Below are 16,395 nucleotides of genomic sequence, written 5' to 3'. Positions count from 1 at the left end.
ATCTAAGCATCTTCTGACCGCCCCTAATCACATGACTTTTAGTTATCTATTGACTTGCATTTTAGCCAATTAGTGCAGTGTCTGCCACTAGCCACAAGCGTGATCACAATGCTATCTATATGGCCTACATGAGCTTGCTCTCTCCTGCTGTGAAAAGTAAATAAAAAAAGAGGCGGCCTTCAAGGGCTTAGAAATGATCATATGTGTCTTCCTAGGTTTGCTTTCAACTAAGAATACCAAGAGAACAAAGCAAAATTGTTGATAAAAGTAAATTGGAAAGTTGTTTAAAATTACATGCCCTATTTGAAAAATAAAAGTTTTTTTTGGACTTGACTGTCCCTTTAATGTAACAAAGTTTTGAATGGAGGATGTTATTAGACCCATGTTTTGCGGCGCTGTCCTTAAAGGGAGAGAATGCTGTTTCAATAAAATATATTGATTGCTTTTTATTTTGTCTAAGTGGGAGAGTGTACTAAGACATTTCTGATCTAGAAGTACAGTGTAGGTGTTGGCACACATTTTTTTTTTAAATTAGTGTTTAGATCCTGAAGAGAATGCTAAGTAAATAATTAGACCTAAAACCATCAAATTGTAACCAAGCAACAGCAAGCTTTATTTTGAATAAAATTCTAAATGGAAGAAGTTTATCTTTCTAGAAAAAGTAGAGTTATTAAACATGGCCTAGCAAAATTCAGACAGTAAATTAAGAATCTTAATTACAGGCAAAAAAAGCCGGTCACATTTGTGTCAGGCCAAAACTGGCCATTTGTGCATTTTAAAATTGTCCTGTTTGTCAGAGGCCAACCCTATAGCCTGTAGGGTGAGTAGATTAGACATTTCTTGGTCTATTATTGAATGATCCAGGTGTTGGAAGCAACTGGGTTTTGATTGTGGAGACTGGAGAGATGTCTGGACTAATTATAGACCAGATAATTGTAGATGGGATTAATCTGTTACCATTTTTTTTTCTAGGGCGGAATAGGTTGTTAAATTTGTAATAACAATTATCTGTTGAAGGTAATAAGCTTGATATAGTGCAGGTTCCTCTAATACCAAGGTTTTGCTCAGAAAGTAAGCAAGAGAACGAAGAAAAATTGATAATATAAGTAATTTAGAAAGTTGCTTAAAATTGAATGCTCTATCTAAATCATGAAAGAAAAAATTTGGGTTTACTATCCCTTTAATATGGAATATTAAAAATGACCATCAAAATGTTTTGGTAAGTAAAACTTGCTTAAAGTGATAAAATTATAATGTATATTTTGTTTTGTTTTTTCAGTAAAATTAAATGAGTCTAAACATCAGGCAGTCAAAAAAAACTAAATTGGATAATATCCCAGAAAATAAAGTGAAATTAATGTTAAAGGGATACTGAATCCAATTTTTTTCTTTTGTGATTCTGATAGAGCATGCAATTTTAAGCAACTTTCTAATTTATTCCTATTATCAATTTTCCTTTGTTCGCTTGCTATCTTTATTTGAAAAAGAAAGTACAGAACCCTGGACAGCAATTGTTTATTGGTGGATGAATTTATCTAATCAGCAAGAACAACCCAGGTTGTTCACCAAAAATGGGCCGGCATCTAAACTTACATTCTTGCTTTTCAAATAAAGATACCAAGAGAATGAAGAACATTTGCTAATAGGAGTAAATTAGAAAGTTGCTTAAAATTGCATGCTCTATCTGAATCACAAAATAAAAAAATTTGGCTTCAGTGTCCCTTTAAAATGTTTTTACTCAAGGCAATAATATGACTGAAGTTATTTTTGAAATGCTGAGTTGGCAAAGAGCCCAGGTCATAACGCAACTAAAAGTAACTAAAAGCAGTTTAAAGGGACAGTCAACTAATTTTTTTTATTGTTTTAAAATATAGATAATCCCTTTATTACCCATTCCCCTGTTTTGAACATAAAACATGGTTATATTAATATACTTTTTACCTCTGGGATTACCTTGTTTCTAAGCATCTTCTGACGGCCCCCTGATCACATAACTTAATCTATTGACTTGCATTTAAGCCAATTAGTGGTGTGTTAGAACCTACGGGCATCAGCACAATGTTATCTATATATCTCACATGAACTAGCTTCCCCTGATGTGAAAAGCAAATACAAAAGCTTGTGATCATGGGGCTGTCTTTAGGGACTTAGAAACAGACGGTAATTTAGAGGTTTAAAGGTTATAAAGTATTTTAATATAACAATGTTTTTTATGCAAAGCTGGTGAATGGGTAGTAAAGGCATTATATATCTTTTTAAACAATTAAAAAAATTGTGTTGATTGCCCATTTAAGTAATTGCAAATACTAGGGAGCAGCAGCAATTGGAGATGATATCTTTTGTTGTGTATAGCTGATGTGGTAGGAGGTGGGAAACATTAAAGATACAGTCTACTCCGGAATTGTTATTGTTTAAAAAGATAGATAATCCCTTTTATTACCAATTCCCCAGCTTTGCATAACCAACACAGTTATATTAATACACTTTTTACCTCTGTGATTACCTTGTATCTAAGTCTCTGCAGACTGCACCCTTATTTCAGTTCTTTGACAGATTTGCATTTTAGCCAATTCGTGCTGACTCATAAATAACTCCACGGGAGTGAGCATAATGTTATCTACATGGCACACGTGAACTAGCGCTGTCTAGCTGTTAAAAACAGTCAAAATGCACTGAGACAAGAGGCGGCTTTCAAAGGCTTAGAAATTAGCATATGAGCCTACCTAGGTTTAGCTTTCAACAAAGAATACTAAAGGAACAAAGCAAATTTAATGATAAAAGCAAATTGTAAAGTTGCTTAAAATTGCATGCCCCATCTGAATCATGAAAGTTTACTTTTTGACTTGACTGTCACTTTAAATAAGTAGTGTTGAAATTGAACCAAAGTGTTGTGCATGCACAGTGCTGAAAGCTGCCTTTCACCTCAAAAATAAAAAGCTCACAATGGTGTTGCACATTTCAAATAAAATGGTAGGCGCACAAACAGGTAATACTCACAGGATTTCAGTTTTAAATCAGCCTTTTATTAAAACCATCACAAGAGTATCTTCAGATGCAGCTTCAGATTTTATTAAAATATAGCTCAACGTGGTTCGGCAAAACAAGCCTTTCTCGAGCATAAAATCAATATATGTCAAAGCAAGTACTCTAAAAAAACTAATATAATATTACATTTACTTAAAATACAATGTTAGGCAGTATAACCCTTATTAAACAGATACTTATGTGTATGTGTGTGTATATATAGTAGTAGTTTTGGGGCATTTCATAATTTGACTTCAGTCCACATACATGATTGTCAACTTGTCATATTATCTATTAGACATATGCATTTGTTACTTTCGGGGAGCAAAGAATGCCAAATATGTCGGCTGTCGGTGGCATTCGGCTCTATTCGGAGCCGGGAATCTTCATGTGAACGTGCAACACACAAAGATCTGGATTTTCACAAATCTTTGTGTGTTGCAACCCGAAAAAGCAACGACTGCACATGTCTATTAATTATCAATCGACACAGGGCTCCAACATTAAACCAAACTTCATTGTATAATGTGACTACATTATCAACCATTGCATAATGTACAAATATATATTAAAGAAGATGAACCTATAGTACGTTATGAAACACCGTAACAAATACGCAGTATTAATAAATATTGCACATATGTTATAATCTTATACATAAATTAAAACACAATCTTAAAAAATAGAGACACAGCAATATATGTTTATACCCTACTAGTTAGTGATATTTCTCATAACCAAAAATTAATACAAAGCAAAACTATTTCAGTGAAAAGCAACTAAATCTATATTATTATTTAACCCATCTGGATATAGTATTTAACCTCCAAATCCAGAAAGTCTCCCTCAGAAATCTATTATAAACGGAGATTTGGGAATATATATTATAATGTGTTATTATGAAGAAGTATTTCCTTGGTGCTTAAAAGTTGGTCTAGATATACTGTTTTTTTTTGTTTGAACTTTTTATTCTTATTATTTCTTAAATGCTCTCCCCATCTAATGCAAAAAGCTGTACTAATTCTACCACAGTACCTTAGTCACAAAGTACATGAAACTAGATAAATGACATACGCATTACTGCTTGTAATTTTAGTCTGAACTTTTAAATTTACTCAGCTATCTTGAATTTGTGTCTTTTTTTACGTGTGATATGACGACACATCTGACAACTATTAACACCACATTTAAAAAAATCCCTTTAAAGAACCAAAATTAAAAAAAAAAAAACTTTTTGTTAACATGAATTATTTTTTTAATTGTTATTATTTACTCCCCCTGGTGTTTTTCTAGAAACCATATGACTAGGGGCCAATACATTCATCAAAAGGAAGGGGCTCTTTTGAAGATGTACATAGGTCTATCTCTAATTAGATCTTTCAAAAGAGGATCACATATATTTGCCCAAAATATTTCTAATTTCTTTCTAATTTCTATTAAATTAGGTTATAAACTTTATTGGTATTTATTTGGTTGTTAATATTCTTCATTCTTTCATCTTAGATCTATTAAAAAAAATCTAAATAAAGATTGTTTATATCACTATCAAGAAATCTTTTTACTAGAAGCTCTGATTGTTCCATAAAATATAACTTGTTTGTGCAATTCCAGAAAATCTGGAAGAATTAATTGAATGCAATATTCTCTTTCCATTACAGTTTCTATATGGGAGTGGAAACAAACATTTTTAGTCTTTATTTGGGGAAATGTATGCACCATAATGAAAGTGCATTGCAAAGTTTTTTTCCGCTGTGTATATATTTGTTTTATTGGGAATTTAAAAATGTAAGTTCAATGCCCCTCTTATAGATATAGAATAAATCAAGCTTAAATGTGGCCTCCTCTTTTCCCCAAATCCACCTGTCTTTTATGTGTGATGGAAGCACCTGTTTGTATTGCTATGTTAGACCATTTCTTTTTTGTCCCACACTTTTCATGTTTGTAGTTCAGTTGTTTGAGTGAGACCATAAGAATGTTCTATGTTTAGGTTTTTATATATGTATTTTTCTAAAATGAGAGAGGTAGTATCATCGTTGTGAACTGGTCATTGTTAGGGAGTTGTTAAAAAAATATTAAACACTAAATACATTCTAGATTGAATAACACATTCAAAGAAAAGATTAGTCTGAGAATAACGTAGATGTATTTTTTTTTTAAAAGTTTCATTAGCTGTTTAAATATTGAAAAAATAATGGTAAAGTTTTATTGTCCATAAAATAATGGGAGCTGTGGCCAATTAGGGACAGTTATAAATAGGTCACTAGAGTGTGCAGCCAATGGCTGTGTGGAATATAACAGTGTTCTGCACTCCCGTTTCTAACAGGGACTTAAAAGCTCACAATTTCACAACCGAATTACAGGAAAATGGGACAAAATAAGTAATGAAAGTATATTGCAGAGTTTTTTTATACATACGATTTATTATTTTAAATTACCATCTCAAAGTGTTTAATGTATCCTTAAAGGGATGTAAATGTCTGTTTTGTTTTAAAAAAGCATTAAGCAGTGGGTTGTACTTAATAGAAATCATTGCAATATGTAATTATCATTTTAACATTTTAATCCTTCTAGTTAACTTACGCCTAGATTACGAGTTTTGTCGGTAAAAACTTGCGGGGCTAACAAGCCTTTTTTTCCTAGCGCTCCCTTAGACCAACGCTGGTATTACGAGTTTTCTGAATGGCTGCGTTCCACTTTAAAGTGAAGGTAAAGTTGCGGCTCTCGGATCATTCATATATGTAGCCTATGCGCTAATATATGAAATTGCTAACTTTTAATAACAAAAAAATAATTGTAAAATTTATATTTTTTTAATTATTACTTTTTCTATTGACAGTTCCGTTGCTCCGCCCTCGATTGACTTCCTGGTCAGTGTTCTATCCCATGTAGAAAGGGGCCCCACCCACTTTCTACGTAAGCAGCCAGGCCCACTCCCTATTAACTAAGATGTGCGCTGAAGAAAGGCAAATGACATAGCCTATCCCCTGTGTACTCTGACAGGAGTGTACATAAGTGGGGATAGGGGAGAGCACAAATGCTGTGCAAGGATGGGGTTAAATCTGATTCATAAATACTGAGACCATTGAGTGCTCCACAAGGTTCTGGTTCCGGTGTCAGGGTTAGGCTTTCCCATTAGCTCAGCCTGTACACACACCCAGTGATCATGCAGAAAGTTGTCCAGGAGTCTAGACTTAAAAGCTCTAGTCCAGACAGCCATATTGAGAGGGCAGAGAAGGTTCTTGCACAGGGAGAGAAAGACCTGGTTTACTCGGCAGCGGAGGGCTAGCCTATATGAGCCCCCTCCTGTACATCATAGAGGGCGGGGCTAAAAATTGCATACTCTCACGTTTTTTAAACAGCAGTGCTTAATCGCGGTTTAAAACCGCAACCGCAAAAAACCATGCAGCCCTAATTCATACTAAAGTCAAAATGAAACTTTCAGGATTTAGTGCATGCAGCGTTAAGCAACTTTCAAAGGCTTGTTTGAAATTAATTGCTATTGCATTGTACTTCATTTAATGGTACTTTAAATGTTTAGCGTTAGAATGCAGTAGAGATGCAGTAAAGTACTGCAAAATATGAATCTCTTGTTTTATGATAAAATCAGACCTCACCTCACAGAAAACCACAAATAATGTTGTCTTTATGTCATCAAGTAGTAAAAAATGTTAACAACCTTTTTTGTGTGCTTGTATGCAGTTATGATTGATTGGTAGCTAGGGAATGCTTTTTAACTTTTTTTTTTTTTTGTAGGACCCTGCGGGAATTTTTGAACTGGTAGAACTTGTTGGGAATGGCACGTACGGTCAGGTTTACAAGGTAAGTTGATTAAACTATTATTTATTTTAGTGACTTAGGACTTTTTCTAAGTATACATGAGGCTACCATGTGGGCAATTTGTAACAGCAAGTAATCTTTGTATTATTGACTCTGGTTTACTATATGTTTACCTCACAAAAGTATCAAACACTTTGCTTAAGATGTTAACTATATGTGTGTGTGTATGTATATGTGTGTGTATATATATATATATATATATATATATATATTTGTGCATATAATATACACTACTGCGCAAAAGTTACAGGCAGGTGTGAAAAAATGCTGTAAAGTAAGAATGCTTTCAAAAAGGTAAATGTTAATAGTTTAGATATTTCTTCTGTTCTTAAGATAAAAATAAATTAAATCAATGTTTGGTGTGACCACCCTTTGCCTTCAAAACAGCATTTTTTTGTAGGGATTTATAGTCAGGTGCATAAATAAACTATTATACCAAACAGGTGCTGATCATCATTAGGTTTAAACACAATCATTAATCAAAACAAACAGCTGTGTAGGAGGAATTAGACTAGGTGAGGAACTGCCAACCTCTGCTAAAAAGGTGAGTGCTATATTTTAAAAATCATAAACCATGGCAAAACTGAGCACAGCAACAAGACACAAGGTAGTTACACTGCATCAGCAAGGTCTCTCCCAGGCAGAAATTAAAAGGCAGAGGTTTCCAGATGTTCTCTCCAAGCACCTTTGAAGAAGCACAAAAAAACGGGCAACATTGAGGATCATAGACACAGTGCTTTGCCAAGAAAAAGTGCAGCAAATGAAAGACACATCATGTTTACTTGTCTTCGCAATCAGAAAATGTCTAGCGGCAGCATCAACTCAAAATTGGCAGAAACTAGTGGGTCCAGGCTACACCCATCTACTGTTAGAAAAAGTCTGGTCAGAAGTAGTCTTTATGGAAGACTGGCAGCCAAAAAGCCATACCTCTGACGTGGAAACAAGGCCACGCAACTCAACTATGTATAAAAAAACACAGGGAGTGGGGTGCAGAAAAATGGCAGCAGGTGCTCTCAACTGATCGGTCAAAATTTCAAACATTTTGCTGTAGTAGAATGCAGTTTGTTCACTGAATTGCTGGAGATCAGTATAAGAATGAGTGTCTGCAGGCAACAGTGAAGCATGGTGGAGGTTCCTTGCAAGTTTGGAGCTGCATTTCTGCAAATAAAGTTGGGGATTTGGTCAGAATTAATGGTCTCCTCAATGCTGAGAAGTACAAGCAGATACTTATCTATCAAGCAATACCATTAGGGAGGCATCGGATTGGCCTCAAATTTATTCTGCTGCATGACAACTACCCTACATATGCAGCCAAAGTCATCAAAAACTATCTTCAGCGTAAACAAGAGCAAGGATTCCTTGAAGTGATGGTATGGACCCCACAGAGCCCTTATCTCAACATTATCAAGTCTGTCTGGGACTACATTAAAGGGATACTAAACTAAAAAATTTCAGGTAGAGATTACAATTTTAAACAACATTCCAATTTACTTCTATTATCTCATTTGCTTAATTCTTTAGATATCTTTTGTTGAAGAAATAGCAATGCACAAGGGTGAGCCAATCACAAGAGGCATCTAGGTGCAACCACCAATCAGCAGCTACTGAGCATTTAAGAGAATGAAGCAAATTATATAATAGAAGTAAATTGAAAAGTTGTTTAAAATGGCATGATCTTTCTAAATCATGAAAGAAAAAATGTGGGTTTCATGTCCCTTTAAGAAACAGAAGAAACTGAGGCTGGTTAGTTCCCCAAGATATTAGAAACAGCCTACCTGCCAAGTTTCTTAAAAAGGATGTGTGTAAGTATATCTAGAATAATTAAAGTGATGGTAAATTCACATAAATGTTTGTAATTTTACTTTTTTATGTGGTTCCGTTACTTGCTTCAAATCGACCTCCAACTGAGAATTTCTTATGTCTGAGTTTGACAGGCGGCAGGTGCATCCAATAGTAAAATTATCATACACCCTATGTAAACTACTGCCTGCACGCTCCTGCGCTTGCAATTTGAAGCCGCATCTGCCTGAAGTAAAACTGTGCAAGTGAATTGTTATATACATATACCTGCTTCCTTATCTTATATCTGTCCATAAACCAATCACCAATACTTGAAGAGAACATTAAAAAATTTACATTGTATTACCTTATCTCTTCTATAACCAACTGGGAGTGTAATTTCATCTACTGGCTGTGTTTAACACAGCTTGGCCTCCAGTCCAAAATTTTTCAGGATGGGTGGGGATACCACAGGCTAAATAAACTATTTAAAATGCCAATATAAGGGTAATGGAAATACTTGTAAACAATTTAATACACTCCAGCAGGTAAAGTTGATCATTAAGAACAAATTAAAGGGGAGAACATTTTTGAGTAAACTGTCCCTTTAAGCAACACTTAGAGCGTAGTGAACTTCACTTGTGCAGTTTTACTTCTGGCAGAATCCCCTATTGGATGCACCATCTGCTTGTGAAACTCGGACATAACAAATTCTCAGACGGAGGCAGTCTTGAAGCAAGTAACGTAGCCACATAAAACAGTAGAATTACAATGCATATATTGATTTTATTCAAAATACTGACATCAATATGTATATATTTATTAGTAGATTCATATTGTGTAAAATCATTTATGTGAATTTACCATCACTTTAAAGATATTTTGGAGGTAAAGGATGGTCACACTAAATGTTGATTTCATTTAGTTTTTTCTTCTGTTTACTCACTTTGCATTTTATTAATTGATAAAAATAAACTATTAATATTTAAATGTTTGGAATCATTGTTACTTTACAGTATTTTTTCACATATGTCTAAAACCTTTACAGAGAGAATTAGGATTGAGGCTGAATATTCCCACAGTGTGGACTATATTTTTAATTGTGCAAAACTCTCATAATATTGAATAGTTCATTTGACACACATTGTGTAATAATGCTTTTATTGGGACTTGGGAGATCCTAAGAACTAGGGAGCCATGGTTCCTAGAGTTTTAAAGTGAAGGTCAATTTTCATCAGTGAGTGTCCGGTTTTTAAAAATACTTTTAAAAACAGGGGCACTTTCATTGATGAAAATTAACATTGCACTGGATTTGAAGAAATACTTACCTTTTACTCCTGCAATGCCGGATCGCCGATCTCAGCCTCAGTTCCTCTGTACTGACGTCAGAAATGACGAAAAAAGTCTTCCTCCAATCATGGCTTGCACCTCAGAGCATCCAGCTCGTGATGCCTGGCTGTGATTGGAGGAAGCCAGTTTCGTCATTGCTGTGGTCTACAGCCGGAAGAAGAAGAAGGGGATTCATCGATCCGGCTTTGCAGGAGTAAAAGGTAAGTATTTCTTCAAATCCAGTGCAATGTTAATTTCTCCAACATAGGTGTGTCCGGTCCACGGCGTCATCCTTACTTGTGGGATATTCTCTTCCCCAACAGGAAATGGCAAAGAGCCCAGCAAAGCTGGTCACATGATCCCTCCTAGGCTCCGCCTACCCCAGTCATTCTCTTTGCCGTTGTACAGGCAACATCTCCACGGAGATGGCTTAGAGTTTTTTAGTGTTTAACTGTAGTTTTTATTATTCAATCAAGAGTTTGTTATTTTGAAATAGTGCTGGTATGTACTATTTACTCAGAAACAGAAAAGAGATGAAGATTTCTGTTTGTATGAGGAAAATGATTTTAGCAACCGTCACTAAAATCCATGGCTGTTCCACACAGGACTGTTGAGAGCAATTAACTTCAGTTGGGGGAACAGTGTGCAGTCTCTTGCTGCTTGAGGTATGACACATTCTAACAAGACGATGTAATGCTGGAAGCTGTCATTTTCCCTATGGGATCCGGTAAGCCATGTTTATTACGATCGTAAATAAGGGCTTCACAAGGGCTTATTAAGACTGTAGACTTTATTTGGGCTAAATCGATTCATTATTAACATATATTTAGCCTTGAGGAATCATTTTATCTGGGTATTTTGATATATTGATATCGGCAGGCACTGTATTAGACACCTTATTCTTTAGGGGCTTTCCCAAAGCATAAGCAGAGCCTCATTTTCGCGCCGGTGTTGCGCACTTGTTTTTGAGAGGCATGGCATGCAGTCGCATGTGAGAGGAGCTCTGATACTTAGAAAGGACTTTCTGAAGGCGTCATTTGGTATCGTATTCCCCTTTGGGCTTGGTTGGGTCTCAGCAAAGCAGATACCAGGGACTGTAAAGGGGTTAAAGTTCAAAACGGCTCCGGTTCCGTTATTTTATGGGTTAAAGCTTCCAAATTTGGTGTGCAATACTTTTAAGGCTTTAAGACACTGTGGTGAAAATTTGGTGAATTTTGAACAATTCCTTCATGTTTTTTCGCAATTGCAGTAATAAAGTGTGTTCAGTTTAAAATTTAAAGTGACAGTAACGGTTTTATTTTAAAACGTTTTTTGTACTTTGTTATCAAGTTTATGCCTGTTTAACATGTCTGAACTACCAGATAGACTGTGTTCTGAATGTGGGGAAGCCAGAATTCCTATTCATTTAAATAAATGTGATTTATGTGACAATGACAATGATGCCCAAGATGATTCCTCAAGTGAGGGGAGTAAGCATGGTACTGCATCATTCCCTCCTTCGTCTACACGAGTCTTGCCCACTCAGGAGGCCCCTAGTACATCTAGCGCGCCAATACTCCTTACTATGCAACAATTAACGGCTGTAATGGATAATTCTGTCAAAAACATTTTAGCCAAAATGAACACTTATCAGCGTAAGCGCGGCTGCTCTGTTTTAGATACTGAAGAGCATGACGACGCTGATAATAATATTTCTGAAGGGCCCCTAACCCAGTCTGATGGGGCCAGGGAGGTTTTGTCTGAGGGAGAAATTACTGATTCAGGGAACATTTCTCAACAGGCTGAACCTGATGTGATTGCATTTAAATTTAAGTTGGAACATCTCCGCATTCTGCTTAAGGAGGTATTATCCACTCTGGATGATTGTGACAAGTTGGTCATCCCAGAGAAACTATGTAAAATGGACAAGTTCCTAGAGGTGCCGGGGCTCCCAGAAGCTTTTCCTATACCCAAGCGGGTGGCGGACATTGTTAATAAAGAATGGGAAAGGCCCGGTATTCCTTTCGTCCCTCCCCCCATATTTAAAAAATTGTTTCCTATGGTCGACCCCAGAAAGGACTTATGGCAGACAGTCCCCAAGGTCGAGGGAGCGGTTTCCACTTTAAACAAACGCACCACTATACCCATAGAGGATAGTTGTGCTTTCAAAGATCCTATGGATAAAAAATTAGAAGGTTTGCTTAAAAAGATGTTTGTTCAGCAAGGTTACCTTCTACAACCTATTTCATGCATTGTCCCTGTCGCTACAGCCGCATGTTTCTGGTTTGATGATCTGATAAAGGCGGTCGATAGTGTTTCTCCTCCTTTGGAGGAGATTATGGACAGAATCAATGCTCTCAAATTGGCTAATTCTTTCACCCTAGACGCCACTTTGCAATTGGCTAGGTTAGCGGCTAAGAATTCTGGGTTTGCTATTGTGGCGCGCAGAGCGCTTTGGTTGAAATCTTGGTCGGCTGATGCGTCTTCCAAGAACAAGCTACTTAACATTCCTTTCAAGGGGAAAACGCTGTTTGGCCCTGACTTGAAAGAGATTATCTCTGATATCACTGGGGGTAAGGGCCACGCCCTTCCTCAGGATCGGCCTTTCAAGGCCAAAAATAAACCTAATTTTCGTCCCTTTCGTAGAAACGGACCAGCCCAAGGTGCTACGTCCTCTAAGCAAGAGGGTAATACTTCTCAAGCCAAGCCAGCTTGGAGACCAATGCAAGGCTGGAACAAGGGAAAGCAGGCCAAGAAACCTGCCACTGCTACCAAGACAGCATGAAATGTTGGCCCCCGATCCGGGACCGGATCTGGTGGGGGGCAGACTCTCTCTCTTCGCTCAGGCTTGGGCAAGAGATGTTCTGGATCCTTGGGCGCTAGAAATAGTCTCCCAAGGTTATCTTCTGGAATTCAAGGGACTTCCCCCAAGGGGGAGGTTCCACAGGTCTCAGTTGTCTTCAGACCACATAAAAAGACAGGCATTCTTACATTGTGTAGAAGACCTGTTAAAAATGGGAGTGATTCATCCTGTTCCATTAAGAGAACAAGGGATGGGGTTCTACTCCAATCTGTTCATAGTTCCCAAAAAAGAGGGAACGTTCAGACCAATCTTAGATCTCAAGATCTTAAACAAGTTTCTCAAGGTTCCATCGTTCAAGATGGAAACCATTCGAACTATTCTTCCTTCCATCCAGGAAGGTCAATTCATGACCACGGTGGATTTAAAGGATGCATATCTACATATTCCTATCCACAAGGAACATCATCGGTTCCTAAGGTTCGCATTCCTGGACAAACATTACCAGTTCGTGGCGCTTCCTTTCGGATTGGCCACTGCTCCAAGGATTTTCACAAAGGTACTAGGGTCCCTTCTAGCTGTGCTAATGACCAAGGGGCATTGCTGTAGTACCTTACTTGGACGACATTCTGATTCAAGCGTCGTCCCTTCTTCAAGCAAAGGCTCACACGGACATTGTCCTGGCCTTTCTCAGATCTCACGGATGGAAAGTGAACGTGGAAAAGAGTTCTCTATCCCCGTCAACAAGGGTTCCCTTCTTGGGAACAATAATAGACTCCTTAGAAATGAGGATTTTTCTGACAGAGGCCAGAAAAACAAAACTTCTAGACTCTTGTCGGATACTTCATTCCGTTCCTCTTCCTTCCATAGCTCAGTGCATGGAAGTGATCGGGTTGATGGTAGCGGCAATGGACATAGTTCCTTTTGCGCGCATTCATCCAAGACCATTACAACTGTGCATGCTCAGTCAGTGGAATGGGGACTATACAGACTTGTCTCCGAAGATACAAGTAAATCAGAGGACCAGAGATTCACTCCGTTGGTGGCTGTCCCTGGACAACCTGTCACAAGGGATGACATTCCGCAGACCAGAGTGGGTCATTGTCACGACCGACGCCAGTCTGATGGGCTGGGGCGCGGTCTGGGGATCCCTGAAAGCTCAGGGTCTTTGGTCTCGGGAAGAATCTCTTCTACCGATAAACATTCTGGAACTGAGAGCGATATTCAATGCTCTCAAGGCTTGGCCTCAGCTAGCGAGGGCCAAGTTCATACGGTTTCAATCAGACAACATGACAACTGTTGCGTACATCAACCATCAGGGGGGAACAAGGAGTTCCCTAGCGATGGAAGAAGTGACCAAAATCATTCTATGGGCGGAGTCTCACTCCTGCCACCTGTCTGCTATCCACATCCCAGGAGTGGAAAATTGGGAAGCGGACTTTCTGAGTCGTCAGACATTGCATCCGGGGGAGTGGGAACTCCATCCGGAAATCTTTGCCCAAGTCACTCAGCTGTGGGGCATTCCAGACATGGATCTGATGGCCTCTCGTCAGAACTTCAAGGTTCCTTGCTACGGGTCCAGATCCAGGGATCCCAAGGCGGCTCTAGTGGATGCACTAGTAGCACCTTGGACCTTCAAACTAGCTTATGTGTTCCCGCCGTTTCCTCTCATCCCCAGGCTGGTAGCCAGGATCAATCAGGAGAGGGCGTCAGTGATCTTGATAGCTCCTGCGTGGCCACGCAGGACTTGGTATGCAGATCTGGTGAATATGTCATCGGCTCCACCTTGGAAGCTACCTTTGAGACGAGACCTTCTTGTTCAGGGTCCGTTCGAACATCCGAATCTGGTTTCACTCCAGCTGACTGCTTGGAGATTGAACGCTTGATTTTATCGAAGCGAGGGTTCTCAGATTCTGTTATCGATACTCTTGTTCAGGCCAGAAAGCCTGTAACTAGAAAGATTTACCACAAAATTTGGAAAAAATATATCTGTTGGTGTGAATCTAAAGGATTCCCTTGGGACAAGGTTAAGATTCCTAGGATTCTATCCTTCCTTCAAGAAGGATTGGAAAAGGGTTTATCTGCAAGTTCCCTGAAGGGACAGATTTCTGCCTTGTCGGTGTTACTTCACAAAAAACTGGCTGCTGTGCCAGATGTTCAAGCCTTTGTTCAGGCTCTGGTTAGAATTAAGCCTGTTTACAAACCTTTGACTCCTCCTTGGAGTCTCAATTTAGTTCTTTCAGTTCTTCAGGGGGTTCCGTTTGAACCCTTGCATTCCGTTGATATTAAGTTATTATCTTGGAAAGTTTTGTTTTTAGTTGCAATTTCTTCTGCCAGAAGAGTTTCAGAATTATCTGCTCTGCAGTGTTCTCCTCCTTATCTGGTGTTTCATGCAGATAAGGTGGTTTTACGTACTAAACCTGGTTTTCTTCCAAAAGTTGTTTCTAACAAAAACATTAACCAGGAGATTATCGTACCTTCTCTGTGTCCGAAACCAGTTTCAAAGAAGGAACGTCTGTTGCACAATTTGGATGTTGTTCGCGCTCTAAAATTCTATTTAGATGCTACAAAGGATTTTAGACAAACATCTTCCTTGTTTGTTGTTTATTCCGGTAAAAGGAGAGGTCAAAAAGCAACTTCTACCTCTCTCTCTTTTTGGATTAAAAGCATCATCAGATTGGCTTACGAGACTGCCGGACGGCAGCCTCCCGAAAGAATCACAGCTCATTCCACTAGGGCTGTGGCTTCCACATGGGCCTTCAAGAACGAGGCTTCTGTTGATCAGATATGTAGGGCAGCGACTTGGTCTTCACTGCACACTTTTACCAAATTTTACAAGTTTGATACTTTTGCTTCTTCTGAGGCTATTTTTGGGAGAAAGGTTTTGCAAGCCGTGGTGCCTTCCATTTAGGTGACCTGATTTGCTCCCTCCCTTCATCCGTGTCCTAAAGCTTTGGTATTGGTTCCCACAAGTAAGGATGACGCCGTGGACCGGACACACCTATGTTGGAGAAAACAGAATTTATGTTTACCTGATAAATTACTTTCTCCAACGGTGTGTCCGGTCCACGGCCCGCCCTGGTTTTTTTTTTTTTTTAATCAGGTCTGATAATTTATTTTCTTTAACTACAGTCACCACGGTACCATATGGTTTCTCCTATGCAAATATTCCTCCTTAACGTCGGTCGAATGACTGGGGTAGGCGGAGCCTAGGAGGGATCATGTGACCAGCTTTGCTGGGCTCTTTGCCATTTCCTGTTGGGGAAGAGAATATCCCACAAGTAAGGATGACGCCGTGGACCGGACACACCGTTGGAGAAAGTAATTTATCAGGTAAACATAAATTCTGTTTTTCATCAATGAAAGTGCCCCTGTTTTTAAAAGTATTTTTAAAAACCGGGCACTCATTGATGAAAATTGACCTTCACTTTAAGTTATATCTTGTTTTGGTTATTTCTAAATATATTTTTATACTGAAGCTTTTGTGTGGTCCAATAAATGTGTTTGCTATAAATGTGTCATTCCCTTACATATGTGTATTGTATTAATTCCCAGTACACTCTTTTAATTTAATTGTATTATATTAATGTGGTCCTTGGCGTGTCAGTATCACAGGAATAAAAACAGCATGCTACCTTCATTTTAAA

At 38.2% G+C, this 16,395-nt stretch overlaps 1 protein-coding gene across 1 annotated transcript in view; it reads left to right on the top strand.

Annotated features, from left to right (window-relative positions):
- TNIK (TRAF2 and NCK interacting kinase) overlaps positions 1-16,395 on the top strand; it is a 949,249-nt gene that overhangs the window by 178,236 nt on the left and 754,618 nt on the right. Inside the window, 1 exon segment of the mRNA XM_053710136.1 lies at positions 6,778-6,843. Coding sequence (XP_053566111.1) covers positions 6,778-6,843 — 66 coding nt within the window.

This window comes from Bombina bombina, chromosome 4 (genome assembly GCF_027579735.1).
Source record: "Bombina bombina isolate aBomBom1 chromosome 4, aBomBom1.pri, whole genome shotgun sequence".
NCBI classification, from domain to species: Eukaryota; Metazoa; Chordata; class Amphibia; order Anura; family Bombinatoridae; genus Bombina; species Bombina bombina.
The sequence above is the reverse complement of the archived record's forward strand: the minus strand, read 5'-3'. Positions and strand labels throughout refer to the sequence as shown.